The sequence below is a fragment of the Platichthys flesus genome, chromosome 5 (genome assembly GCF_949316205.1).
Source record: "Platichthys flesus chromosome 5, fPlaFle2.1, whole genome shotgun sequence".
Classification (NCBI taxonomy): Eukaryota; Metazoa; Chordata; class Actinopteri; order Pleuronectiformes; family Pleuronectidae; genus Platichthys; species Platichthys flesus.
Window position 1 is genome coordinate 10,066,278 of NC_084949.1, and position 26,268 is coordinate 10,092,545.

Here is a 26,268-nt window from a genome sequence, read left to right on the forward strand (position 1 = left end):
GTGGAGGAGGGACGGAGCTGCTGCCCTGAGCCGACAGGTGGAGGAGGGACGGAGCTGCTGCCGCCTTCCCGACGCTCACACACACTTTACGTCCAGCTGTGATCGTGTACTGCGTGTTGTATTTGTTTATCTTTACCTGCGGGGAAACGTCTGATGAAGTCTCGGTTACCTGTCAGGCGTGGAGTGTCCCACCCACGTGCCCCGCAGCGTCGACCTTTTGATTCAAGGGCAAGATGCTTCCGGTTGACCGATGAACCTCATGCTCCAGCGGGCATGGGGTCGCCCTGTCGCGGCATGGCTGAAACTATTTCCCCCTCACCTGCCCTCCTCCACCTGCCTGTGCGTCGGCAACTGAGCCAAGTCACATGCCCTGCCTGCGCCAATCAGAAACTGGTGAATATCTACGTTGGCCGAGAGAGCTCAACGCACTGCAAATTGAAAAAATAACACATGTAAATACAGAAAATATCTTCATCATTCACAAAGAAGTGATGAACCTGGCTGAAGTGCCATCACCTCTGAAGAGTAGCAGACTTAACGTCACAAAGCATTGAACTGCAGCCACGTTCTTCACCCTGGGAACATTTCTGGTGTCCTTTTCGCTATTTGCAGCGTGTTTCTGTATTTGCAGGTGTTGAGACTTTATTAAGCGCATGTGTCATCAAATTGTGGCTTCCTCTCTCCATCATAATCTTTTTGACGCGAGCGTTTTGTATTTTTTCGCCTTTATTTTTGATTTAATTCAAAGAGAATATGTGGCTTGGAGAATGCGAACCAATTCCACCAATCAGACATCATGGAAGCTTGGGATAAATGATCAGAGAGAAGAGGCCTTGTGCTGAGTTCAGTTTGTCAGCTGAGCTATCTGCTCTGTGGTGGGATTGATTCTAATCAAATTACACATTGCGATTCACAATAGGTACATAGATGACCATGATAGAAATCAAAGAACAATAATAATTTGGCAGCCCGAGTAAATTCAGGCAAATTCCTTCTGTAAAAAGTGTTTCTATAACAGAGGCTTAAAATAAGTTAGAGTCTCATTCCAGAGCTTTGGGGACTTAATGGCAATCGCTCTGTCCCCCCTAGTGTTCAGCCTGGATTCAGGAAGTGACTGCAGACCCTTGCCCAAAGATCGCAAGCTGCGCAGAGGGAAATAGGGAATTAAAAGAATTAGCCTGGGGCCAGGTTCATGAAAAGCCTTAAAAATAATCAATACATTTTAGAATCAATCTAAAGAAAACTGGGAGCCAACAGGTGTGATCTGATCATATCTCTTAGTTCTATTTAAAGTCTAGCTTTAGTTGAATTGTAGAAACTACAGTCTTTTCAGGATTTTCAGATGAAGATCACAGGAAAGCACAAAGTAATACGAGCATGCAGATTATTTCTGCTACTCTTATTTTCGGATCAAATTTTTGGCAGTATTACTGAGATGGGAAAAACTCGATTAGATAACTTATGTAATAGTTAACTTATAGTCTAACAATATGCAGTTTTAACAGTTTTGACATGTTATGAGATGTGATCAATAGATTGCAGTATTTCTTCAGTGATCTGTCGTCGCCCAATCCTGTTCTGAGACGAGTTCGGCAACTCTTAGAGGAAATATTTGATTGTTGGATCAAAATCTGTTCAAATAATGTTAATGGCATATAGATGTATGTGTAGGGCTTTCTAGGCTGTGCCCTCATGGAGCTGTGTGGCACTGTGAGTCTGGGACATAGAGAACGCAGCAGGAGATCTGGGTCAGACAGGTAATCTTTTAATGTATTTAACCAAATGCCGAACATTTACCAAGTCCCCCGAGTGCCTGAACATACCCATTCAAAATATAATAATTCAGTATCCGCATAATTGGAACCTGATTGTTTAATTTTAAAACAATGGGATATAGCTTTTAGTGAATACATTCATCAAAACACATTTTCAAGGCCTAATTTAATTTATTGAGCCATGGAATTATGTGAATTCTGTTTTTTTCATGAAGAATTATATAAACGAATACAAAATATTAAAATCACGGACTATAATCCTTTAAAACTGAGTGCAATAGGAAAAATTGCCAGATTACGACATTCCAAAAAAAGCCTTTAACTTTGACCAGCAATTACACAACACTTTTTCACCCCACTGGAGATCTGTGAGTGTGTGTTTGCATGTGTGTGACTTGTGACTGTGTGTGGGTTCTGAATCAGCAATCTCAGAAGAACTTTGAGTGACTTGAAGTTTCTAATCAAAACAAGCTTTTTTTTTATGTCTCAATTAAAAACTGTCCATGGCTAAAGCAGAACAGCTTTTGCGATTAAGTGTTTATTTCTGAGTATATTTTGCATCAGTTGGTCCTGTTGACCAGTATTGATTCTCTTATGTTTATCTTTTTCTTCACAAAGGTGATAACCTTTATCGGAACTGAACAATTTCTCAACTGCTGCTGGGAAATTGTATAGTTGTGTTTGTGTTGACATGTGTTCAGAGAACATTGGAAGGGGGCTGGTGAGTAGAGGAGGGAGGCGAGAATATAAAAAGGAGGGAGCGGCAGTGCAACAGTCGACATTGTCAGCAGAACAGAATCAGCGAGGAGGATGAGTAGGACTCCATTGTGGCTGCTGGCCTGGCTGGCCTTTGCCTCTGTCACCTCACTGGTTGATGGAGCTCCACTGTGAGTAGATCTGTCTTTGTTACGTCTGCTGGGGAGTTTATGTTTTCATCCCTGTCCATTTGTTTTTCAGCAGGCTAACGCAAATGCATACTGAGTGGATTTCCAATTGTACATGTGCAACGAAAGAACCCATTCACTTTTAGAGTCCAGAACACCCCCCCCCCTATTTTTGTTCTCATAGAGAGATATGACATGTTTTACTTATAGTAACAATAACAATAATAATAATATTATTAATAAATCTTATTTGTAAAGCGTTTTGAAAGAACTCGGATAAAAACATAACATCGTCTTACATTGAGGCAGTTCTGAAGAGGTGAGTTTTGAATAGCGGTTTGAAAGTGGACAGGTCGGTGAAGCCTGATAAATTAGGGGAGTTCCACAGGGAGGGGGCAGCTATTTAGGAGGTTCTGTCCCCCCAAGTTTAATGCTTGGTCCTCTGTGGTATGGAGAGGGTTTCAGAAGTGAACAAATTCAGTTGTTACACTGTCCAGTTTAGAGTTTCATAAGTCAAGGTTATGTTGTTTTTTAAATCATGTCAGTAAGGATGGATTTTGTCCTGAGTTTGCAAAGTGATGTGTTAGAAAGGACAAAGCAAACAAAGTCCAGAGACATGATGAAATGTTTAACTTGTAATTTAGATAAATAAAAGCTTTAGCACAGACTCTGAGACAGTAGGTTGGTGCCTGAAAAGCAAACAACAAAACTAGGACAGCACTCAGTAGCGCGCACACTGCTGCCAAGGTCCAAAAGTTCCTGAACAACATTACATTACATTTCATCACATAGCATTTCAATATTAAGGTAAAACACACACTATGGGGCCTTGACTCTTTTACAAATGCAATCAGTAAACTGCTTTTATCCAAAGCAAATTACAATAAGTGCATTCAACCATGAGGAACAACCCCAGAACAGCAAGAACCGCATAAGTACAATTAGCTTAAAAAAAAAGCCAAACTAGAAAGTGCTACATATAAGTGCAACTAAACTTACTTTTTTTATTATATATGTAAATACCAGAGTTGAGGATTGTTATTAGACATTCTCTTCTTAACCAAGGTGTAGTCCGAAGAGATGGGTTAGCCTGCCTTTGTCCTGATGTCAATGGTGAGCTAGTTCCATCATTTAGGAGCCAGGGCAGCAAACAGTCGTGATTTTGTTGGGTGAAGCTCGCAGTGCGGGAGCAGCAAGCTGATTGTCAGATGCAGAGTGGAGTGGACGAGTCGGGTGTAACGTTTAACCATCTCCGTTACGTGCAGTCAGCACATTCATAGACATCAGCCGAGTGTGAGTTGTCAAAGAAATCAGAGCGGAGACTGTTTTAAAACATTTTATTCACTGAACTGAATCATTTACCTCGTTGGACCTTTAGTGTATGAAGCATCTTAGGAAAATTCCTGCAGCTATTAAAATAGCTGCAGGAATTAAAATATAACTAATTCAAAACTTGGGCAATTCAATGCATTTGCAGGAATTTATATGTATAGATATTTGAATCTACTCATTACATAACATATCATTTTAGTCAATCATACAAAACATGCCAAATTTAAATCCTGCTTTCAGTGACGAGTAATAGGTCATTTCGGCCCGTGAGTAAACCCATTTAAGTTTGCTTATTAACTTAAATATCTAATCGGACATAGTCAAATCCAAATAGTACAACAAGCTGTCAAAGATAGCCGAAGTAACTTTACTATGCCTATTTGTCAGACTAAGAAATGAGTCTGCTTCAATGGTGGACCTTTGTCCTTTTTTTATGTTTTCCAAATGTGTCAAGATTTCATGGGTTCTTTTCTGACCCACACCACATCCCTCCACAGAATGTTGTGGTAATTTGTCCAGTAGTTTAGCATAATCCCGCCTACAAACAAACAATCACACAAACACATACAGATGAAAACACAACCTCCTTTAGGTAAAAAGGGAGAATAGTGTCAGTTCAAATGGACGTGGGCAACTGCCGCACTTCTGGCCTTCGTGTGGCCTGGACAAAATGGATATGAGCCCAAAATAGCCCACTGTTAATATAGCAAAATTGGCCCAAATTGCTGTGCTGTAGATAAAAAGTCATCCGGATGTAGAACTTTAGTGGCCCATATGGTAAATGGTGACTATGGCCCAAACAAATCAAAACAAGTTCGGCTCACCTTTGGTTGACTTGCAGTATTGCTGTGGGTTAATTGTGGCCCAGATTGAGCAAACAGGAGCAGATCGCTCAATTGCCATCATTCCATGCTGTAGATGGGCTAGATTACACTGTGGCATTATGACAGTTTGTTTGTTTACTTTGTCTTTTCCTCCTGCTCTGTAGGAAGGTGATGTCTGCCCCCAACTTGCTGCGCGTAGGAACGGCAGAAAATGTCTTTGTGGAGTGTCAAGACTGCACAGGAGGAGACATCAAGGTCGACATCAACGTGATGAACCATCCAACCAAGAACAAAAGGCTGGCAACCACATCTGTGACGCTTACCAGTGCAGGACACTTCCAGGGACTGGGACAAATCAGGGTATGTGAACCACTGTTGCTGTGACTCTGCATCATTTTCTAACATGAAGTCCGAGAGAAATGCTCATCACACATGTTCGTTCTTCTCCTCGTTCACACACTGATTTCTCTACATGCTGCCATCAGATCCCTGCTGGAGACTTTAGCAAGGACCCCAAAGTGAAGCAGTACGTCTACCTGCAAGCTCAGTTCCCCGACCGCCTGTTGGAGAAAGTCGTCATGGTGTCCTTCCAGTCTGGTTACATCTTCATCCAGACTGACAAGACCCTCTACACCCCAAACAGTAAAGGTCAGTTCAATACGACTTCAGCGCTGACAAACTCACCAATATCTCTGCAAGTAGGCCATCAATTTTTCTTACTTAATGAATGGCTGCACTGTAAGATAAACCTCTGTCTCTCTTCCTGTCAGTTCATTTCAGGATGTTTGCAGTGACGCCCGGCATGGAGCCGGTGGAGAGGGACGAGCAAATTCAAAGCGAAGCTTCAATTTCCATTGAGTTTGTGGTATTGCATTTTAACTTCGCATTTTACAAAAAAAAGTTGAAATTATAATCAACTCAATGGCACATCATTACCTAGATTTCACCATCATCTCGAAACAAATTCTTTGATTTTAAAAATAAAAAAAATACCTTCAGTGGACGTTGTTCCTCAGACTAAACATTTCAAGTTTCAAGGGATCTGTTGTAACAGTCGTCCCATCATTGCACAAGTAAAGAAGCATTGTTGAAATAGCCCAGTGTCCGTCATTGAGCTGATAACACGGAGGGATGTCGTTGAAATCTCTTGGTTGTTTGTATTGTTAGACTTCACTATAAGTGTTCAGTGTTAATGGTTGTACAATGATTTTTTAATTTTAAGACTCCTGAAGGCATCGTTTTACCTCTGGATCCAGTCTCTCTGAAATCAGGGATCCACTCTGGAGATTACCAACTCGCTGAAATTGTCAGGTTAGTATTTTGGGCAGCCGTCAGCTTATTAATCTTTATTTACAACCTGACAGCTGTTGTCTATTGGACTGACAGAAATAACAGAACAGGGACAGACTTCATGATTTATTAGAGAGTCAACCTGAGTACTTTAAATGCAGTTTTTCTCATCTTATTCAAATTTCTGCATCTGTGTGTGTATGTGTGTGTGTGTGTGTGTGTGTGTGTGTGTGTGTGTGTGTGTGTGTGTGTGTGTGTGTGTGTGTGTGTGTGTGTGTGTGCGTGCATCCAGCCCTGGACTTTGGAAAGTTGTCGCTAAGTTCCACAGCAACCCACAGGAGAGCTTTTCTGCAGAGTTCGAGGTCAAAGAATATGGTGAGTCCCTTTTACCTCAAGCATTATTTACTGTAAAACCTAAAAAGCATTCATTAATTTTTACTTCCACAAAAACTTACTTGATATAATACATTTTAATTTTTTAGTGCTGCCCAGTTTTGAGGTGAAACTGACGCCTTCGAGCTCCTTCTTCTATGTCGACAGTCCAGATCTCACCATCAACATCAAAGCTACGTATGTGAAGGTTTTTGTTTTGTGTTTCTACAGAGAAGAGTTGTCATTAGTGGAGTGATTGAATTAGAGGATTTGTTAGAGCTTTTGCTGATTTAGTCTGTTGTCATTGTTCAGTGGTGGATCTAGGAGTTTTCTGAAGCAGGGGCCATAAAGGGCCCACAATTTACATGATTGACCAATTAAATATCAAACATCAATGCATTACTCTTGTCCCAGTAAGCTGCACATTTAAGAATTCCTTGTTTGACTCGATAGCTTTAAGCAAAGCCACTTATCATTGTATATATTTTGAAAAGTGTTTCTTGTTCAAAAACATTGTGTTCTTCAAACAGCTGAGAAAGTGAACATCTTAACATTTTAAATTTGTTGTAAGTATAGTGAATAACTGACCTCGTTTTCATATTTATTATAAAAATTTTTTTTTTAAAAAGACCACTTAAAGGACATGGTCCCTTCAGGGCCCAATCAGATTTCAACTGGGGCAAGTGGTGCCCGCTGGTCCTACCCCTGGATCCGCCATTGTTTTGATTAAGTTTTTTATTTACTTTTTATTTGTGTTTAAGAGTTTATTGATATTTTCCTTATTTTTGTAAACCGTCTTTGAGAGCATTGAAAAGCGCTATAAAAATCTGATTATTATTTTCACATTTTGATGATCCAAATTTTAACCGCTCAGTTTTTCTTCTTTGTGGGTTTAAACCTTTGCTTCTGGCTTTTAGTTATCTGTTTGGTGAAGAGGTGAGTGGCACAGCATACGTGGTATTTGGGGTTCAGTATGATGGTCAGAAGATAAGCTTCCCCAGCTCTCTTCAAAGAATATTGGTGAGCACATACTATAATTCTGTCTGCCAATTTGCCAGTTGCATTGCATTTCATTGTACTGTCACATTCCTATCTGCAGATATTCAATATTCATGATGTTCAGAATGAAGCTAGACTGACCAGTACCTCCAACTGTTTGCTTACTGTTCTACTGGGCCACTATACTTTGTTTAATCGTTTTTATGTTTGATGTCAAATTAGATCGAGAATGGTATTGGGGTGGTCCAACTGAAGAGACAGCACATCACACAGACCTTCCAGGATATCAATAAACTGGTGGGGAGTCCGATATATGTAGCCGTCAGTGTGCTGACAGAGAGCGGTAAGAAAGACAAACTGTGAGTTTAGCATGTCTGATTCAGCAGCTCCAAGGACTTATTCAATGTCATTGAGAAATATCCACGCTATGAGCAAAAATATAAACTTCATTTAGGATATGTGCATCAGAAATGACAATTTTTATATTTCAGTTTAGAATGTGAACAAATGTAATGAGGCTGTGGGTGGGTGGTGTGTTTGTGTTTCTGCCCAGGTGGTGAGATGGTGGAGGCAGAGTTGAGAGGTATCCAGATTGTCACATCACCCTACACCATCCACTTCAAGAAAACGCCCAAATTTTTCAAACCGGGAATGACCTTCGATGTTGCGGTAAAGCCCTGACAGATTTATACAATTATATAAAAGGACAGTGACATTCTATATTTCGATGATGCAACATTAACAAATTATATTCCAGAGGGCAAGCAGTAATTCATACATTTCATTTCATGTGTTTATGTATTTGCTGGAGACAGTGCTCCTTATTCCACAGACAAAATACTGTAAACAAGTTAGCTGTTCAAGCTAATTTGATCTATCAGCTTTCACCAGGCAACCTGAAATAAAATAAAATTACCTATGCTGTATAATTAAGAATATTTATGGATAATATATATGCAATCACAAATATTGTCTGAACTGACTGTACAAAAAACCCTGAAAAAAATACTAATCCAATTTCAATGTTTGGTTTTGCTTAAATTATTCATGTTTTTTTGTAATATATCGCAAGGTGTCTTTGGTTGTCAAGGCGCAGTGAAATAAAATGTATAGTTCTTAATATTTTATTATTATTATTATTATTATTATTATTATTTCTGTTTTTGTTGTTGTCTTGAGTTTGTATTTTAAAGGTTAGATAATTCCTACTCAAATCAACAGGTTAACTATTCTAATTCCACATAGCAAAATTGTTTTGGCCTACACTGTCCCACTCTCATCCAGCCCACATACTGCCTGGAATGATGGCACTTGGGCAGAGTCCGCTCCTGCTTGCCAGATCTGAGTGGTCCTAATTAATTTTGTGCTAACATTCACCATTGTTCTGTTCTGTCTATTATTGCACAGTACATACACTGCATACAAAAGTATGTAATAGAGATTGTTGGCCCTTAATAAGATGTGATTAACTGTATGCTTTGATAATACAGGTGAATATTTCTCATTGTTTGGCTGTTTGTTTCCTTGATGACAGATGGAAGTCACAGATCCAGATGGAACTCCGGCACAAGGTGTTGCAGTGGTGGTGAATCCAGGTCAGGTGCAGGGTATTACCGCAGCAAATGGCTATGCAAAGCTTACAGTCAACACAGAGGCCGGAGTTTCAACACTGACGATAAATGTAAGTGTCTGAAGTTTCTTGATTTTAATTTTTGCTCCTTAGATGAAACAGTTCGTTTGGAAACAGGCGCCTATCACATGACCCTATTCCAGAAGAAAAAACAGACGGCATTATCCTTGGCCTCCAGTGTAGAACACATCATGGATAATCAATTACAAGTGTTATTAAATTCTGCATTGTACAATGATACAACCGGTAACATGTGAAGGAAAACCCGCATGTGCATGGCAAGCGTATGTGGTCATTTAATTGTATATGTGTTATTTTTCAATGGGATTTTTTTCCTGAAACGAGCCAAAGCCCTCACATTGACAGAGATCATTTTAGTATAGCATAGTAGTGTGGATAAAGTTTCAGTAGCTGGAATAGGTTCCTCCACCGCAGAGGTCATATTAGCATATTCACCGATCCCAGTCACGGATGTAGGAAGGAAGATGAAGTGTTACAGTTAAGCCATTTTAAAGTGACACAAGGTCTTTTTTTTTAACAAAGAGTTTTAAAGATGTAATAAACTTCTGGAGAAGGATTTTAAAACCTTCGTCTATTCTTGTCAGTGTCATTCAACAATAGGATGAGATCGGACAGGACGGTGCAGAGCTGAGATCTTTTATGCATATTTATTTTTAACCATGTGTGTCTCAAATTGAAGGCCAACACCAATGATCCTCGTATCTCACCTGAGAGGCAAGCAAAAGCCACCATGACAGCTGCGAAGTACAACACTAAAAGCCAAAACTTCATCCACATAGGTAAGTCTAAATAACTTCAGATGATAGGACAAGGCTTTGATGATGAATTACTGTCTGCGCCATAAACTATTCAGTGTCTCACATTCATTGCAAAATATCATTATTGTAGGTGTGGATACAGCAGAGCTGGAATTAGGAAACAATCTGAAAGTCAACCTCAATCTAAAAAAGCAATCAGCTCAAGACAGTGACATCACATACCTGGTGAGTGATGTTTCTCTCTGCCTCACGCCTCGACCTATGTAAAGTATAAACTCTGGTTTTCAAGTACTTATGTGTGAATCTGTGCCCCTAGATCATGAGCAGGGGTCAGTTGATCCAACATGGCCGTTACAAGACAAGAGGCCAAGTGTTGATTGCCCTGATAGTTCCCATCACCAAAGACATGCTGCCATCATTCCGCATCATAGCCTATTATCATCTAACTGACAATGAGGTGGTGTCAGACTCTGTGTGGGTGGATGTCAAGGACACCTGCATGGGCTCGGTAAGACTCACATCACTGTTTAAAAAGAGTAAAACTTATAACGAGAAGAAAAAAGACAAGCAGAAAGTGAAAAAGTTGGTTCTGTATTTTTGGAATACATTTTTATGTGTTTTTCATCAAGAACAAAACTGCTCGTCTCCCTCATTCATCACCCTTCCCTTCATGTTTAGCTAAAGCTGGAATCTACGAGAGCCGCTCCGTCCTACGAGCCGCGCAGGATGTTTGGTCTGAAGGTCACCGGAGATCCAGGCGCCTTGGTGGGACTGGTAGCAGTGGACAAAGGCGTCTACGTTCTCAATAACAAGCACCGCCTCACCCAGAAAAAGGCAATTTCTTTATTATATCATTATCATTTGAAATATTTCTAAAAGTGGTAAATTAAAAAAAATGTGCCCTTTTTAAGTTTTCAGTATAGGTCGTTTCAGACATGAACTCCGAAGTTTGCCTTTCATACTGAATGAATGACGCAGAAAGAGATTCTCTGCTTAGACATGTTCACACAGCACAGCAATCTCTGAAGCGTTCATGTGAGGGGAGGCGCAGGATGTAATGTATTCATCCGGCTGCAGAGATCTCGTTTTTTTGTTTACGGCACATTGACAGTGGCATCGGACCATATCACCAAAATCTCTCTTCACGTTTTCATCGGGGTCTTCTACGTGTGTGGCACCGATTTTTCATCTTGGGATATTTGTATTTTTCCCTTTTGCATCCTTCACGTGTTAGAAGGGTAATGAAAACTCCCATTTGTTTGCCGGTGAACCTTCATTGGATATCCAGCTCCGAGTCTCTTACTCAGACATTTGCTTTCTCTAATACAGCCGCGCTGGAGAAGGTCAGATTATCTCGTAGTCAGTCCATGTGTGAAAGCATCTTATTTTTGAGGGTAACAATTCCTCCGCCAAGGCCCAATATATGTTAGTCTAGAAATTATAGTATGTATACAAATGAAAAAAGAAAGAAAAGAAAAGAAAATTGGTTCACTGGTTTTGCGTAATCTTGCTGACAAAAATATCCACCATCAAACAAACCAGTGGACCAGTGGTTCTCAAACTTTTTCTCTCAAGCCCCACTTTGGAGGTCAAATATTTTCACTTATAATCACTTTGTTACTAAGATGATAAAGCTCAACCAAAACGAACACATGCATGTGACTGGGGTGTAATGTTTCTAAGAGTCTTCTTAATTTGTTGGGTCTTATAGAGATTTCAGACATAAAATACACACAGGACTCTCCTCATCTCCTACCCCATTGACTGTGAACCCAAGAGCAAGACAGGCTTCATCGTACTTTCTTTTCAACTTGTTTTTTGAACACTGTCTCATGTTTGTCCCTGACCTGCTGCTTCACCTAAATGACCTCTGATCTCATGTGTGCATCTATGAGCGAGTGAGCGGGGCGGGGGGCGGAACCAAGGAGATTATGTAAAAACATAACCTCCTTGGTGGAGGTAATAATGTAGATGTATAGTGATGGATATCCAGTATACTCTAGTTATCCATCATGCTGCTGATGCACTTTATAAATACTTCTTTCTTATGGTGATTCAGAACTTGATTTATTTCCTTAATTCCGCAACTTTGTATCCCTATGTGTAAATGACTTCCACACTGTTCAGGTGTGGGACATTGTAGAGAAATACGACACAGGCTGCACACCCGGCGGAGGGAAGGACGGTCTGAGTGTGTTCTACGATGCTGGCCTGTTGTTCGAGTCCAGCACTGCCTCGGGGACTCCCTACAGACAAGGTGACACCGATTTTCTCAAATTTGTTTTCCTTTCTCACATTAAACTGATTTCATCCAACCGTCAAGATCAAAGCCAAACTATATCCTCCGTCAGTGGCTTCGTTTAACACTTAGACTGTGTTGCATTTCCAGAGAGGAAATGTCCGGTCCTCACCAGGAGGAAACGATCTCCCACTATAATGCACGTCACGACCAGCTTGGGTAAGAACCACAACTCTAAACTATCTAGTCCACACATGACTATTTGAATTTTGAATAAAAGTGAACTGCCGTAAGGTGGATGAGACTGACTTGATTAGTTTATGTATCTCTGTTTCTAATTTGCCTTAATTTAAAATGCTTTATTTCAAACAGCTCCCCTTTCATTTTATACTTCATTCCTTCTCACCTCTGTCTCTCCTCAACCCTCTTTCCAGTGAGTCATTATACCGATGAACTGCAGCGTGAGTGTTGTTTGGATGGCATGAGGGAGACCCCCCTGTCATACACTTGTCAGACGCGCAGTGAGTACATCTCGGACGGTGCATCCTGTGCTGAGGCTTTCCTGCACTGCTGCACAGAGGTGGAGAACCTGCGAGGCGAATTGAAGCAGTATCAGCTCGACTTGGCCCGCAGTAAGAGATGGGTGATGAGGGAAGGGGGGAAGAGGGCTGGGTGGGTCATCCAGGGCCAGACAATAGATTGTACATAAAGATGGACGACACGTCTCCGCTTTCTCCCACTATTTAGAAATTCAAATCCAAAATGTCAACATTTTCGTCGGTGTCTTCTATTTGTGTGACACTGAAATGTCGAGTTTAAGAAATGTCATCAACAGCAGCCTCTAGAGGAGGCCAGATGTATCCCGTATACTGCAGCGAGCCACCAGGTGGCAACCAGCAGGCTTCACTTTTGTGTCCATCTCTATTTAAGATCTATGGGTCAGACTTGTGGTTGTGAGACAATCAAAGTGGTAACCTTCCTTGTTAATGACTCTCTAGGTCAGGAGGACGACAACAGTTACATGGACAGCAATGAAATTGTTTCTCGCACCAATTTCCCTGAGAGTTGGCTGTGGTCAGACATCAAACTGCCTCCTTGCCCACAACAAACACCGAACTGGTGAGGCAACTAAAATAGACATTCAAAAATATTGTACTCCGTTCATGACACCACTAATGATGACAACCTCTCTGAGTCCGTGCACTTTCTTTTTTGATTCAGTGACTCCACATCCTTTGTGAAGAGCGTTCCTTTGCAAGACTCAATCACAACCTGGCAGTTCACTGGCATCAGTCTGTCAAGAACCCACGGTGAGGACTCTGTGAATTTCAGTCGTACCACAATCATCTTAAATCTCTCTCATCCACAATTTTCTTTCTTCTCTGTTTCACCTCATCTTATCCTTCTCATCGTTAAGGAATCTGCATTGGCGAACCATTGGAAGTGATTGTCCGGAAGGACTTCTTCATCGATCTCAGACTGCCCTACTCTGCTGTCCGTGGAGAGCAGCTGGAAGTAAAGGCGATCCTCCACAACTACACCCCTGATGTTATCGATGTAAGTCTGAGCACGATGCTTTGTTGTTTCATGATGGAGTCAATGAGAGAATGATAATTTTTCTCACTGATGTCAAAGAAAGCAAAAGTAGATATTTAGGTGGTTGTTGCTCCTGGCTTTCATAGGTTTTTTTGTGGGATCTTGAAAAGTCTAACAAAGTCTAAAATTGGTTGAATTTTAGGCTGTAAAGGGTCCTAAATGTGGTCAAATGCAACACACAAAGTCTAAAATATGTTTAGGTAGGTCATTTAATTCTAAATCAGTTGCACTTTAAGATTACCATTTTTAATATCTGAGAGAAATGTTTTGGCTTCATGCATAGTTTCTTATATCTCTTTGTGTGTAGTTCTTTCTCTCTGATGTAGATATTAGCAAGCCCTTATAAAACTACAAACAAGACCAACATGGGACTGTTGGCTGATTCTACAAACCCCTTGTTCAGAGCTTGTCACAGTACACTGATACTGCCTGTAGTTTGTGAAATAGTTTGTGTTTCCAGGGTTATTCTTTACTCTGCTATTTCATTCTTTATGATTCCAATATTCCTTTGTTTCTGTCGTAATTGACATAAGTCTTCAATTTCATTCATTATGGTCTAAATCTTACTTTTGAAACCCTGAAGAAACCCTGGATATGTGTAGTAGTGGCTGACATGGCTCCTTCGCATTCTCTAGGTCAAAATGTTCTTTGGGACAAAACATCAATTTCAACCATTAAATTGTTGTTAATTTCTTTTATTTACATCGAAGCGTACCTGAAATTGTCAAATATGAGAGGAATCATCTAGGAAGATCCACATCTTCTTGAAGCAGATCTTTGACCGGCTGCACATATACCTCACTCATTGATGTATCTTTGTGTCTTTCTAAAGGTGCGTGTGGATCTGCTTGAGGAGGAGCATGTGTGCAGCGCGGCTTCTAAACGTGCAAGGTATCGTCAGGAGGTCAGAGTCGGGCAGCAAACCACACGATCTGTCCCCTTCGTCATCATTCCCATGAAGGAAGGACAATTCAGCATTGAGGTCAAAGCAGCTGTTAAGGACTCATCACTCAATGATGGAGTCAAGAAGATGCTGCGGGTGGTGGTAAGAGAAACACACTCTGTAATATACCTCTTTTGCACCACATATAGCAGGTATTAGCATGTTTTTAAAGACAGGTAAACCTGCTACAAAGGGGAATGACACCTTTCCCATTGCCTGAAGAGGAGTTAGCCTTCCCCCCCCCTGGTGCATCATGTTCTGCGTCACAAACCTTAATGGGGTCAGTGGGCTCGTCATCAGGGCCACATCATTAGTGACAGAAATGGCGAGCAGTACTGTAAACAAGTTGTGTGACCAGGCTTGGAATTATTTGTATGATGTGTCATATCTTTTTCTGTCTTGATCTTACCATTTGCTAAATGTTGATCTCCTTGAGGGTCTCCCTCATTGTTTATGTTTACCGGAAGTGGCAGAACCTTAGCAAGTATAACGCTCAGCATGCAGCCGGTTGCCTACACGTACTCGACCTGAGGCCTGTTACTGTGTGGCTGCTTTCAGCCCTTTGCAACCAGTGTAACCTGAGTTTTTGTATGTAGCCATTTTAACTTGTAACATATCCTGCTCTCATTAGGTGTGTCAATATCATTCCCAATAACTCCATCGGGTTCTATAAAAGCATTCAACCCCTGCCATCAAATCTGAAGGTTCTGAGCCATGAAGTTCGCAAATGCCCAGCTTGAATCAGATGGTCTGGGAAGGATTTCCTTTTTGTGTCACCAGCTTGTCCTGTTCTTACCATCTCATCATTAGCTACAATGGCTGCGCTCACTGCAGCCCAGCCACTCGTATACCTACCTCGTTGGCTTTGCTGCCCCTTAATTGGGTTACAGCTTTTGTGTCATAAGAAAATGAAATTCTACAATGCAGTCCTCATTTTTATATTTCATCAAATGCAAAAGTTATTGCTGTTCACACATATAGCTGTCAGGGGCCAAATACTCATGACTAGTGATTTAATAAATGGCAACAAACAGCGATCTCCTGTGGTAAAGTAAGTTTGGTGAAGCAGAAATCTTTTAGGGCTTTACTTTGACTTCAAATGCAAACTGTATCAGCCCTTTCAAAATGCAACATCAACTGAGCAGAAGAACCAGACAAATACGGATTGAATATTTTAACAGACACACACCTCTGTATTTTATTGTTAACCAGTATAATATATTACTTAAAAAGTAGATGTGATTTGTAATGTTTGTTTCTCCTGTTTTTTTTCCAGCCAGAAGGTGTTCTGGTTAAACAGCCACAGATTATAACACTAGACCCCTCTAAGAAAGGTGTCGGTGAGTTTATCACATAAACGGCTGCATATGATAGTCATGTAGTAATACTGTGTTTTCATTATTTCTTGAATTCATCCTGTTTCTCTCTTCAGGAGGTAAAGAAGAGATAATTATCAACAGTGGAATCCCAAGGAAAGATTTGGTTCCGAACACACCTACTAGCACACAGATATCTGTGACAGGTGGGATTATGGTACATTTGGACATTGCGTGTATCGCATGCCCGTAAAATGAATTCATGTTTATTTGCATGTTTCCTCCTGTTGATTAAAAGTACACTGGTTTTTCTGTTGGTGTGTGTGCCTGCAGGGATGGAAGACATTGCTCCACTGGTAGAGAACGCAATCAGTGGGCAGTCGATGGGTAGCCTCATCTACCAGCCATCAGGCTGCGGAGAGCAGAACATGATCCACATGACCCTACCACTCATTGCAACCACTTATTTGGACAAAACCAACCAGTGGGAGGCTGTGGGCTTTGAGAAACGAAATACAGCCCTCCAGCATATCAAGACAGGTAAGATCACTCAGATGTATTTACTCGCACATACCTTATTTTACTATGGCTAAACTTCTATCAATACAAACAAGACACAACATGCTACCCCTGCTCCACATATTCGGGCTACAACACTCAAGCTGCTTTCAGACCTGAACTCAAGAGAATATCACACAATTGGGTACTTCTCCCAAGTTTTTCTTCCACATATGAACAACATAGCAGGAGATTCTCCGTCAGACTCATTCACAGCAACACAGAAATTTGTGTCGCTTTGAGTGTTCGGGGGGGGGGGGGGGGCTGGTTCAGCAGACAGAGGCAAGATGTGACATAAATTCTGCTGCGGAGTTGTTTACAGCATATCAACATTGTCTTTTATCACTAAACTCTCTTTTGACATCTTTGCCAGTTTCTTCTACATGTATGGCACGACTTTTTCATCCTGAAATATCGGTTATCTTTTTCTAATTTTGTATCTTTTGCGTGTTAGTCCCACCCACTCGCCTGCAGTGAATCCTGCCGTGTCAAGATCTTATTTTAAGCAGACCCAAAAAGAGTGCAGACCAGGAACACAGCAGATTGATGGCAGAAAAAGGTTTATTTGGAATGTCCAAAAAAAGGCAGACAGCCAGAAACGATGTCAACTGGTATGCCCTGTAGACGGAAAACATGGTCAGTTAATAGTTTATTTGTGAATGGGTTAGGAACAGAAAGTAGATGCAGAAGGCCGGCTGGAGGACGGTGCGATGGCTTGCTCCTCGCACACAAAGAACAGGCATCAACATAAGAACGTGTATCAGCATCCTTTGTGGGCCACCAGAAGTGTCTCTTCAGGAGAGAGAGAGTGCGGCTAATGCCAGGGTGGCAGGCAAACCTTGAGGTGTGAGCCCACTGCATGACCTGGGAATGGACAGAATCTGGGAAGAAAAGAAGGTTAGGTGGGCCTGTACCTTGATCAGGATGATTCTGTTGTGCACGTCTTATCTCTTCTTCAATCTCCCATGGCACTGCTGCCACAACGCAGGAGGGGAGGTAAGATGGTTTCATAACTTGTATTGGACATCTCACACATATGTTGTCGGGAGAGGGCATCCGGCTTGATGTTAAGCTTACCTGGGCTGTAAGTTAATGAAAAATATAAACGACTGAAAAACAAAGCCCACCGAGCCTCTCTGGAATTTAGCTTTTTAGCTGACTGAATGTATTGTAAGTTCTTGTGATCAGTCCAAACTACGAATGGTTGCTCCGCCCCCTCCAACCAATGTCTCCACTCTTCTAAAGCTAACTTGACCGCTAATAACTACCTGTCCCCAACATCGTAATTCCTCTCAGCAGGTGAGAGTTTTGGGCACAAGGGGAGGGCTTGTGACTGGCTGCGTACAAGAAGACTTTTCCTGGCGGCGCTCGTGTAGGTGATTGTCCAACCTGATAGATAGAGAAATCAGGGAGTTGAGACTCTCAGGTTCATCCCTGGAAGCAAGTTCATCTTTGAGCAGTTCATTTAATCCTTTCAAAAAGACCCCTTTTAAGGCAAGCTCATCCCATTGAGCATCATTTACCAAGGTCCAGAATTCCACAGTGTAGTCTGCTGCGCTCCTTAATCCCTGACGGAGACTCAATAAACGTCTAGATGCAGAGCAATGGCAATCCAGATGGTCAAAATCTCCATTAAAGGGCTCGGGGTTGGTAGCCAGGGAATCTAGATTAGCAGTGGGAGCAGGTGGTATTGAGGCTGGGGGAGCAGGATTAGGTGGAGAAGCATCAGCTGGAGATGAAGCACAAAGAGAGGTAAGTAACGAGAGTTAATTCAGAAACTTGTTTTACCAGAGAGCGGTTATTGTCTGTGAGGGCCTGGAGAAGCTGTTCATGCTGTCCAAGAAGAGCTCCTTGACTGGCTAGAGCATGAAGTAGTTGGCCGGAATCCGGTGTTGTGTCTGCTGGGTCCATGTTGGCCAGATCGTTCTGTTAAGATCTTATTTTAAGCGGACCCAAAAAGAGTGCAGACCAGGAACATCCCAGATTGATGGCAGAAAAAAGGTTTATTTGGAATGTCCAAAAAAGGCTGGCAGTCAGGAAGGCAGATAAACCGGCAGGCAGGCAGGCAGGCAGAACTCTGTGGAAGGAGTCGAACCAGGAAGGTGAGCAGCTGAATCATACAGGTGAACGGACGAATCCGGCAAAGATAGGGGAGATGAGCTGAGGTTTTATGGAGTGGAGGTGGAGTTGATGAGATGAGTCTCAGCTGCGAAGGTATCCCACAAGAGGCCCCTCCCAGCTCCAGGTTGAGCCACCTGTGGAAAGAGCACAGTGGGGGAAGGGAAAACAAGAGGTGGAAAGCCTGGTCTTGACATGCCAAGGATATCTTGCTCACAATGGTTAATTTTCACGGCATCCAGAGTAACTACTCAGAGGATGGCAGGAGAAACATACATTCTCACAAACAAAACTGCCATCAGTTATATTCAGTAAAAGCGTATGTGTGTTTTGTTTGTGTTCAGGCTACGACAACGAGCTTGCCTTCCGTAAACCTGATGGCTCTTTTGCTGTGTGGGCCAAACGCCAAAGTAGCTCCTGGTGAGGCATTATAACATCTAGGAACTCATACATAAACATCTTCGAATATGTGGTATAATGTCTCCAAACGTATATTCTACTATACTATGAGAGACATTAGAAAATGTATAGAACTGAACGATTACTCCCTCTCCCCTCGCTAAGGCTGACAGCGTACGTTACCAAGGTGTTTGCCATGGCCGACAGTCTGGTGGCAGTGCAGAGCAACGTGATCTGTGACGCTGTGAAGTTCCTGATTCTCAAAGCGCAACAACCTGACGGCGTGTTCAGAGAAGTCGGAAAGGTGTCCCACGGAGAGATGATTGTGCGTACACTAATTTCATCAACATCAGTCTTCAACTTAATGGACAAGAAGAGCAACATTTCAAATTATATCACCATATACAAATATGATAAAATGTGGGCATATGCGTGTGTGTAGGGTGATGTGCGTGGCTCCGATTCAGATGCCTCCATGACGGCCTTCATCCTCATCGCCATGCAGGAGTCACGGACTATATGTGCTGCCACTGTTAGTGTGAGTACCGGCTATCTTGTATTTCTTAATTTACTCACTTCTCATTAAGAAACCATTGGCTGAGCCCTGCCTCCCTTATTTACACCTGCCCCTCCTGTCAACCTTCCTGTTCTTGCACGGCACATACAGTTACTATAATGCTTGTGGCAGATTTGCTGCTCAAAAATTACATTACATTACATTTAGTAGATTACATTTAGTAGATTCATTTTCAGGTACTTTCACTGTTAGGGTCAGGGTTACCACTAAATATACGTATCAGCAAATATCTGTACTTTCTACTCCTTTCAATGCATTGTGTAACATGTTGTATTATAGTGATTCCCCTCATCTTCTTCTTTCCTCTCCTGACGCCCAGAGTCTTCCAGGCAGTGTAGAGAAAGCGGTGCAGTACCTGGAGAGGCGTTTGGCCAGCCTCACCAACCCATATGCTGTTGCCATGACATCGTACGCCTTGGCCAACGAAGGGAAACTGAACCGAGAAGTCCTCTTCAAGTTCGCTTCTCCAGGTGCTGCCACACAACAATATTAAATGGATGTGTACAAGCAAATATAAAAGACATCCACAATTAATTAGAGCCCAAACAACATTGATATAATGGGAAGATTTAAGTCAATAATATAACACATACCTCTGCCAAAGCCCAACAGTCCTATTCTGAAACCACATTTCAGTTCACTAGAACCAGATTTTTTTTTGCATCTTCACCAAATTATAATGACTCATGACTATTAGTCCCCTAAAAAGTCTGATTGGTTTCAAAAGTCTGATTGGTTTCAAAAGTCTGATTGGTTTCATCAAGATACATGGATTATTCTCTTAGATATCAACAATTATGTCCAAGTAAAACTTTAAACTTTAAAGTAAAATTAAAAAAAACTTGACCAGTCCCCCGATCCAACTGTGCACCAAAATTCACTATTTTAATATTTTCTTTCTTCTGTCATGCCCCGCCTATCCACACAATTTCATGAAAATCAGTTGAATGGTTTTTCATAATCCTGCAAACCATTAAACAAACATTGTTGTCTGTAAAGTATATATATATTTATAGTTTAATATCAAGTCTTATTTCAGAAATATTTAACATAAATGTACATATTAAAAACTAAAGGTCAAATATTTGTATTTGCCTTAATAATAATTTTTATGTAAATAAGCTTGTATTTGCTCACATTTTCAAATTCCTCTTGTTTTTATTTCATTTTTTAAACAAAATTAGATATTCTCAGTGACTGAAGTCTGTCACAAGTTCTTCTTTGTATTAAAAAGTCGCTTTGTCTGTTTTTCCCCCCCTCAGACCTGTCCCACTGGCCTGTAGTTAAGGGACATATTTACACACTGGAGGCAACAGCTTACGCTCTTCTGGCTCTGGTCAAGGTCAAGGTAAGCATGTGCCACTTACAGTATGTGTGTTTGACCAGCCTGTCGAGATACACACAATAACAGTCACAAGCCATGCCTCCTCATTAAAAGGCTGGAGGGATTATCAGACTAGCGCAGTGCCTGTTCTGAAATAACAATTTGGAATGGGCTGTTTGCCTGTGCTAATGCTGGTTGCAATTTTCTTTAACATTGCTAACCACTGATAATCGATTACTTGTATCGGGCGAGCACCAAGTCTCTGCAAGGAAGAATTGCCATGATAGAAAAAACTAATTTACATGGTGGGCTTCTGAAAACCCAACAAAAACAGATGCTCGTTCACAGATACTTCAACCCTTTCTCCCCCTCTGTTGATAAAGGCCTTTGAAGAAGCCCGACATATTGTGAGATGGTTCAACCAACAGAAGAAGGTGGGCGGAGGATTTGGATCAACTCAGGTAACAAAGCATTCTCTCCATATGCACCTCTAGCTAGTTATCACGCATTTGAATTTCCATACATTCATTCAACCTTTACTTTAGCCCGGGAATATATTTAGGTTGATACTTCATTTACAAAATAGCTGAGTACAGAAAATGTACAAAATTACAGTTCATTTAATGTTATTCAAAGCAAATGAATCAATTAAAACAAATGAATCAACTAAAACAAGAAAAGCTGGAGGTAAAATAAGATTAGATTGACAACTTAAATTGCCCCAAGGATTAAATTGAGATGAACTTTATATCTTACTTGATGTTGTGTAAATGAATCTGGTCCCATGAACAATATCTTTGGTTTTTAAAAGTGTTATTTTCTCCCCCTCGCTCTTTCTCTATCTCCAGGCTACCATCATAGTGTACCAGGCAGTAGCAGAGTACTGGGCCAGTGCTAATGAACCAGCGTACGATCTGAATGTGGATATCTTGTTGCCGGGCAGGGCAAAGCCTGACAAGTTTAGCTTCAACCGGGGAAACAGCCATACCACAAGAACATCTAAAGTGAGTACATACATTCACACACAAACTTGCATGTTGCTTTTCTTTTCGTTTCCTCTGCTGATCCAGTGTGTACTTGTGTGTATTTTATATCCTCAGATCAATGATATAAACCAGGATGTGAAAGTGACTGCCACAGGATCAGGAGAAGCAACAGTGACAGTAAGTAAAATGTCTTTTTTGTTCTTCGCGCTATCATCTGCTGTGTATCTGTTGTTATTGATCCCAGATCCGACCAGATACATTTATTACCCAGTGTCAACAAAGTTTGTACGACAAAAGCCAATTTATGTGATATTTTCTGTGTGACAGATGGTGTCACTGTATTATGCTCTACCTAAAGAGAAGGAGAGCGACTGTCAGAAGTTCAACATGTCAGTGCAGCTCATCCCAGGTAAGTTGCCTGTCTCTTCATTTTTATTTGTTGTGATCATTCGTCATTTTCTCTGTTTGTCTCCTTGTATGCGTCTATTTTGTTTGTGCAACTGCAAACTGTGTTCTTCCAGCGCAGTCCCCATCATTGTGCCAGGAGAGGATTTAATGCTTGTGTGTTATCTTGCTTTTCCAGACAAAAAGGATGCAGATGAGATGATATACAAGCTGAAAATAGAGGTTTTGTAAGTACAGTAATGAAACAATACTGACTGAAGTGTTTTTCATATTAGTTTAACCGTCTTGTTTCATTGAATATTGTACATTTCCTACACAGATATAAGGACAAGGAGCAAGATGCAAGCATGTCAATCTTGGATATTGGTTTGCTGACTGGCTTCACCGTCAACACTAATGATTTGGACTTAGTAAGAGCTTTTACAGATACACACATACCCACCTAGAGCCAATGTGAGAAAGGACATATTTAATGGTTTTGAAAGGTGACTGACACGGTTTGTTTGTGTGTGTAGTTGTCTAAAGGACGTGCCCGCACTATTTCAAAATATGAGATGAACACTGTCCTGTCAGAAAGAGGCTCACTGATCATCTACATGGACAAGGTGAGAGGCAAGCCTTTATGCCCCCTTTCCCCTTTTTCTCTAGATCTTGTTCGGTCTCTACATCACATTTGCTTTAAATTTCTCCGCAGGTTTCTCACACACGACCAGAGGAGATCACATTTAGGATTCACCAGACGATGAAAGTGGGCGTCTTACAGCCAGCCACTGTTTCTGTCTATGAATATTATGACCGTAAGCCTCAAACACACTTAGGATGACACTCAGTAGAGTACTTACCTTCCCCAGGGCCTAGCAGTCGCCATAATTCAATCAAGCTGCACCAAATTGCACACACTCCAAAAAATATCCTAGTAAGTGTTTAAAGTTGATTTTCACTGATGTAAGCCACTTATATTTATTTTCCATTGCAGAAAGACATTGTGTGAAATTCTATCATCCAGAGAGGAAAGCTGGACAGCTACTGAAGCTCTGCAGAAACGATGAGTGCACATGTGCCGAAGGTAAACAGGGTGGTGTCTCTTTGAAGATAAAAGCCATTCATACATGCATCCACTGTCTATACCCCTCATCCTTTGAGGGTCACGGGGGATGCTGGAGCAAATCCTTGCTGACGTTGGGCGAAGGCAGGGTACACCTTGGATAAATCAGGGGTCAACATACAGAGACAACAACCGTTCACACTCACATTCACACCTACAATCTCCTGCTTAAATTTCAACTGTAGGAGGAAGCCACAGTAACTGAAGAAATATTACGCAAACACGGTGAGAACATGCAGAGACACGCTCAACACATGACACTAATGTAGTGCATGTAATTCAATTTGGGTGAAGATTAAATGAGTTGGAAGGAGGTGGTCGTGGAAAGTGGCTCACAGTAAAATCTCCAGAAGCTGATTTCTCCGGTCGATGCATCCATACACCAACACATGTTCTCAATTAATCAAATCATCACTGGTGTATTTACTTTGTGCCTATTGTTTATTTCCAGAGAACTGCAGTATGCAGAAGAAAGGAAAGATCAGCAATGATCTGCGCACAGAAAAATCTTGTGAGACTACTCCTACCAGCAAAATAGATTTCGGTAAGATGCACTAACAATGGTCTGCACTTGAGTTGAGATTTATTTATACCTTAACATATTGTTTGTTTGTGTAAGTGAGTGATTGTTAAATAAAAAATATGTGAGGTAACAATCTGCATCTTGTCTGTCCTCAGTGTACAAAGTGAGACTGGAGAAATTCACAGACGGTTTGTCTACTGACATTTACACAATGAGGGTATTGGAAGTGATCAAAGAAGGTAGGTATTTAGCTCCTCTGTGAACCATCGGAAATTTAAATCACCTTTTATTGAATTTTTTTCTAAGGCCGTTTTCATAGAAAACTTTGCACCAAGGTTCAAAACCAGGATCTTGTCTTTTCTACATTGTTTGCATTGATCTGTTGTTTTGGTTTCTGCCTATACTTAATTTTGATTAGATTGTAGACAGACCTGTTGTCAGTTCGGCAGGTGGAGAAGTGAATGAACCAGTGGATTTCTTTCATTTCGTTGCCACAGTAATACTTCTTTGTCTGTCATCTATTCTTTAATGCCGTCTCAACTTTGACAAAAATTTTGGCCTTTGTTTTTTTCGTTGTTCTGCATGTCTGACGTCACAACCAACACATGAGCTGCTCTCTCATCTTGCTGTCTTACCAAATTAGCGCATTCACTAGGCTGTCATGTTTTCATCACTGCTGATAAGAGCCTCGTAAAACCAGTGTCTACTGCTTAGTCATTTGCCCTGGAAGTGAATATAGATTGAATCCATTCTAATTGCAGATAAAAGCCAGACATTAGTGAATTTTAAGGTTATTTTTGGCCAGTTGAAAAGGGCCTCTTTTTTTCTGCATTGTTGTTTCTGTATGCACATGGAGCAATAATTGCCAATTTAAAGAAAGCATTTGAATTTAACTTTGTGCTGAGGGGCAGATGAAAATATTGATTTCTGTTTGCAAAGTTAAAAAAACTATCCCTAGCAGCAGGCTAACTTAAATTGCATCGCTAGGTGAAAAAAGAGTGGGGGTACAACCCAGCAACAGCATGTAAACCCCCGTTAGACCCCCACAATTAATCACTATTCATTCATGCTACACATCTCCTTTAAGCTTGTTGTGTTTTTTCAAGCAGCAGAGTCTTGTCGATGTTGTTGTTGAAGGAAGGAGACCGCGGACCCAGAACTTGCATGTATACAATGTTTATTGCAAGAAGTTTCACAGGTCAGGACGAGCTCTAGAAACTCGGAGACGTCACAAGTCGAATGATGAAAATCTGACTTACCTCTTGCAAGACGATTCTTATAGGGGAGTTCTTTACCTCAAACCTGGAGATAAAATGATGTCACCCATAGAGTCTCTGACTAAATTTGGGAATGTGTCGTTCCTAAGATTTAAGGACCTGTTGAAGAACACTCCCTTCTCTTAGTATTCCATAAGCGGTTCAAAGAATCGTTCAAAAAAGGGAGGAAATTAACAGAACACATCTGGAAAAAGTTTTTAAAGGTCTGAGCATAAGACTCAAGGCGCCTTAGGATATAAACATGTCATTATGGTTTATAACTATGCTAGAGAGATCCATAGGCTGAATATAAGTTTGAGCATAAGGCGTCATAGATATAAATGTCATTATGTTTTATAACCATGTTCAGAAGATCTCTTAGCTGGATATATGACAAGCTCTCAATTCAATCCTAAAGCATCTTCTCTCATTTATTTCAATCGCAGGAAGTTTCGACGTGGGACCTCAGGGGAAACAGCGCACATTCCTGAGTTATCCACACTGCAGGGAGTCTTTAGATCTGGGCGAAGACAAAACGTACCTCATCATGGGCACATCAAAGGATATTCACAGAGACGAACAACGTCAATTGTAAGTGTCTTTGTGTTTAAACAACTGCAGCTCCCATTTACTGTTTCAGCACTTTTTCGACATCATGTTCCATGATATTTTCACATGTGGTATTTCACTCTGCTCTCCACAGGTATCAGTACGTGCTCGGGGAAAGAACCTGGATTGAGTACTGGCCAACAGACGCCGAGTGTCAAGTCCAGGAGCACAGACCAACGTGTGTGGGCTTAGAGGAGATGGTCCAGCAGTACGAGGTCTTTGGATGTCAGCAGTAGCGTAACACAAGAGAAAACGCATTCTTTTTTTAATCATTCTTATTTGCTGCTGTAACATGTGAAGGATTTAAACCTTAATACCTGCATTGTGTTAATTAAAATGTAATGGTCTTAATCTCATTGTCAGTTTCTTTTTTCAATCAAACTCTGTCATCTGCTGTGATGTAGATTTTAAGACAACTCACACACTATG

General features: G+C 41.1%; 1 protein-coding gene across 1 annotated transcript; it reads left to right on the top strand.

Annotated features, from left to right (window-relative positions):
* The first annotated feature begins 2,534 nt into the window (after window positions 1-2,534).
* LOC133953598 (complement C3-like) lies at window positions 2,535-26,190 on the top strand. Its single transcript, XM_062387583.1, has 43 exons — window positions 2,535-2,662; window positions 4,980-5,175; window positions 5,301-5,463; window positions 5,586-5,680; window positions 6,038-6,126; window positions 6,398-6,480; window positions 6,588-6,675; window positions 7,395-7,497; window positions 7,699-7,819; window positions 8,030-8,145; window positions 9,011-9,157; window positions 9,807-9,906; window positions 10,016-10,110; window positions 10,202-10,393; window positions 10,564-10,719; window positions 12,013-12,142; window positions 12,275-12,343; window positions 12,559-12,756; window positions 13,123-13,243; window positions 13,346-13,434; window positions 13,542-13,681; window positions 14,553-14,765; window positions 15,940-16,003; window positions 16,096-16,185; window positions 16,313-16,519; window positions 19,000-19,075; window positions 19,220-19,379; window positions 19,497-19,592; window positions 19,951-20,101; window positions 20,894-20,979; window positions 21,339-21,416; window positions 21,804-21,959; window positions 22,056-22,118; window positions 22,269-22,350; window positions 22,525-22,573; window positions 22,666-22,756; window positions 22,862-22,951; window positions 23,041-23,143; window positions 23,323-23,412; window positions 23,903-23,995; window positions 24,130-24,213; window positions 25,677-25,821; window positions 25,934-26,190. Exons 1-43 carry the CDS (start codon window positions 2,586-2,588, stop codon window positions 26,073-26,075), a joined length of 4,977 nt encoding a protein of 1,658 aa, XP_062243567.1. The 5' UTR covers window positions 2,535-2,585; the 3' UTR covers window positions 26,076-26,190.
* Window positions 26,191-26,268: the final 78 nt, after the last annotated feature.

Coding starts and splice junctions, on each gene's coding strand:
- LOC133953598 (XM_062387583.1), top strand. CDS start 2,586: ATGAGTAGGACTCCATTGTGGCTGCTGGCCTGGCTGGCCTTTGCCTCT. Junction 12,757..13,122: donor TCAGCTCGACTTGGCCCGCA/GTAAGAGATGGG, acceptor ATGACTCTCTAG/GTCAGGAGGACGACAACAGT. Junction 23,996..24,129: donor TACCAGCAAAATAGATTTCG/GTAAGATGCACT, acceptor GTCTGTCCTCAG/TGTACAAAGTGAGACTGGAG.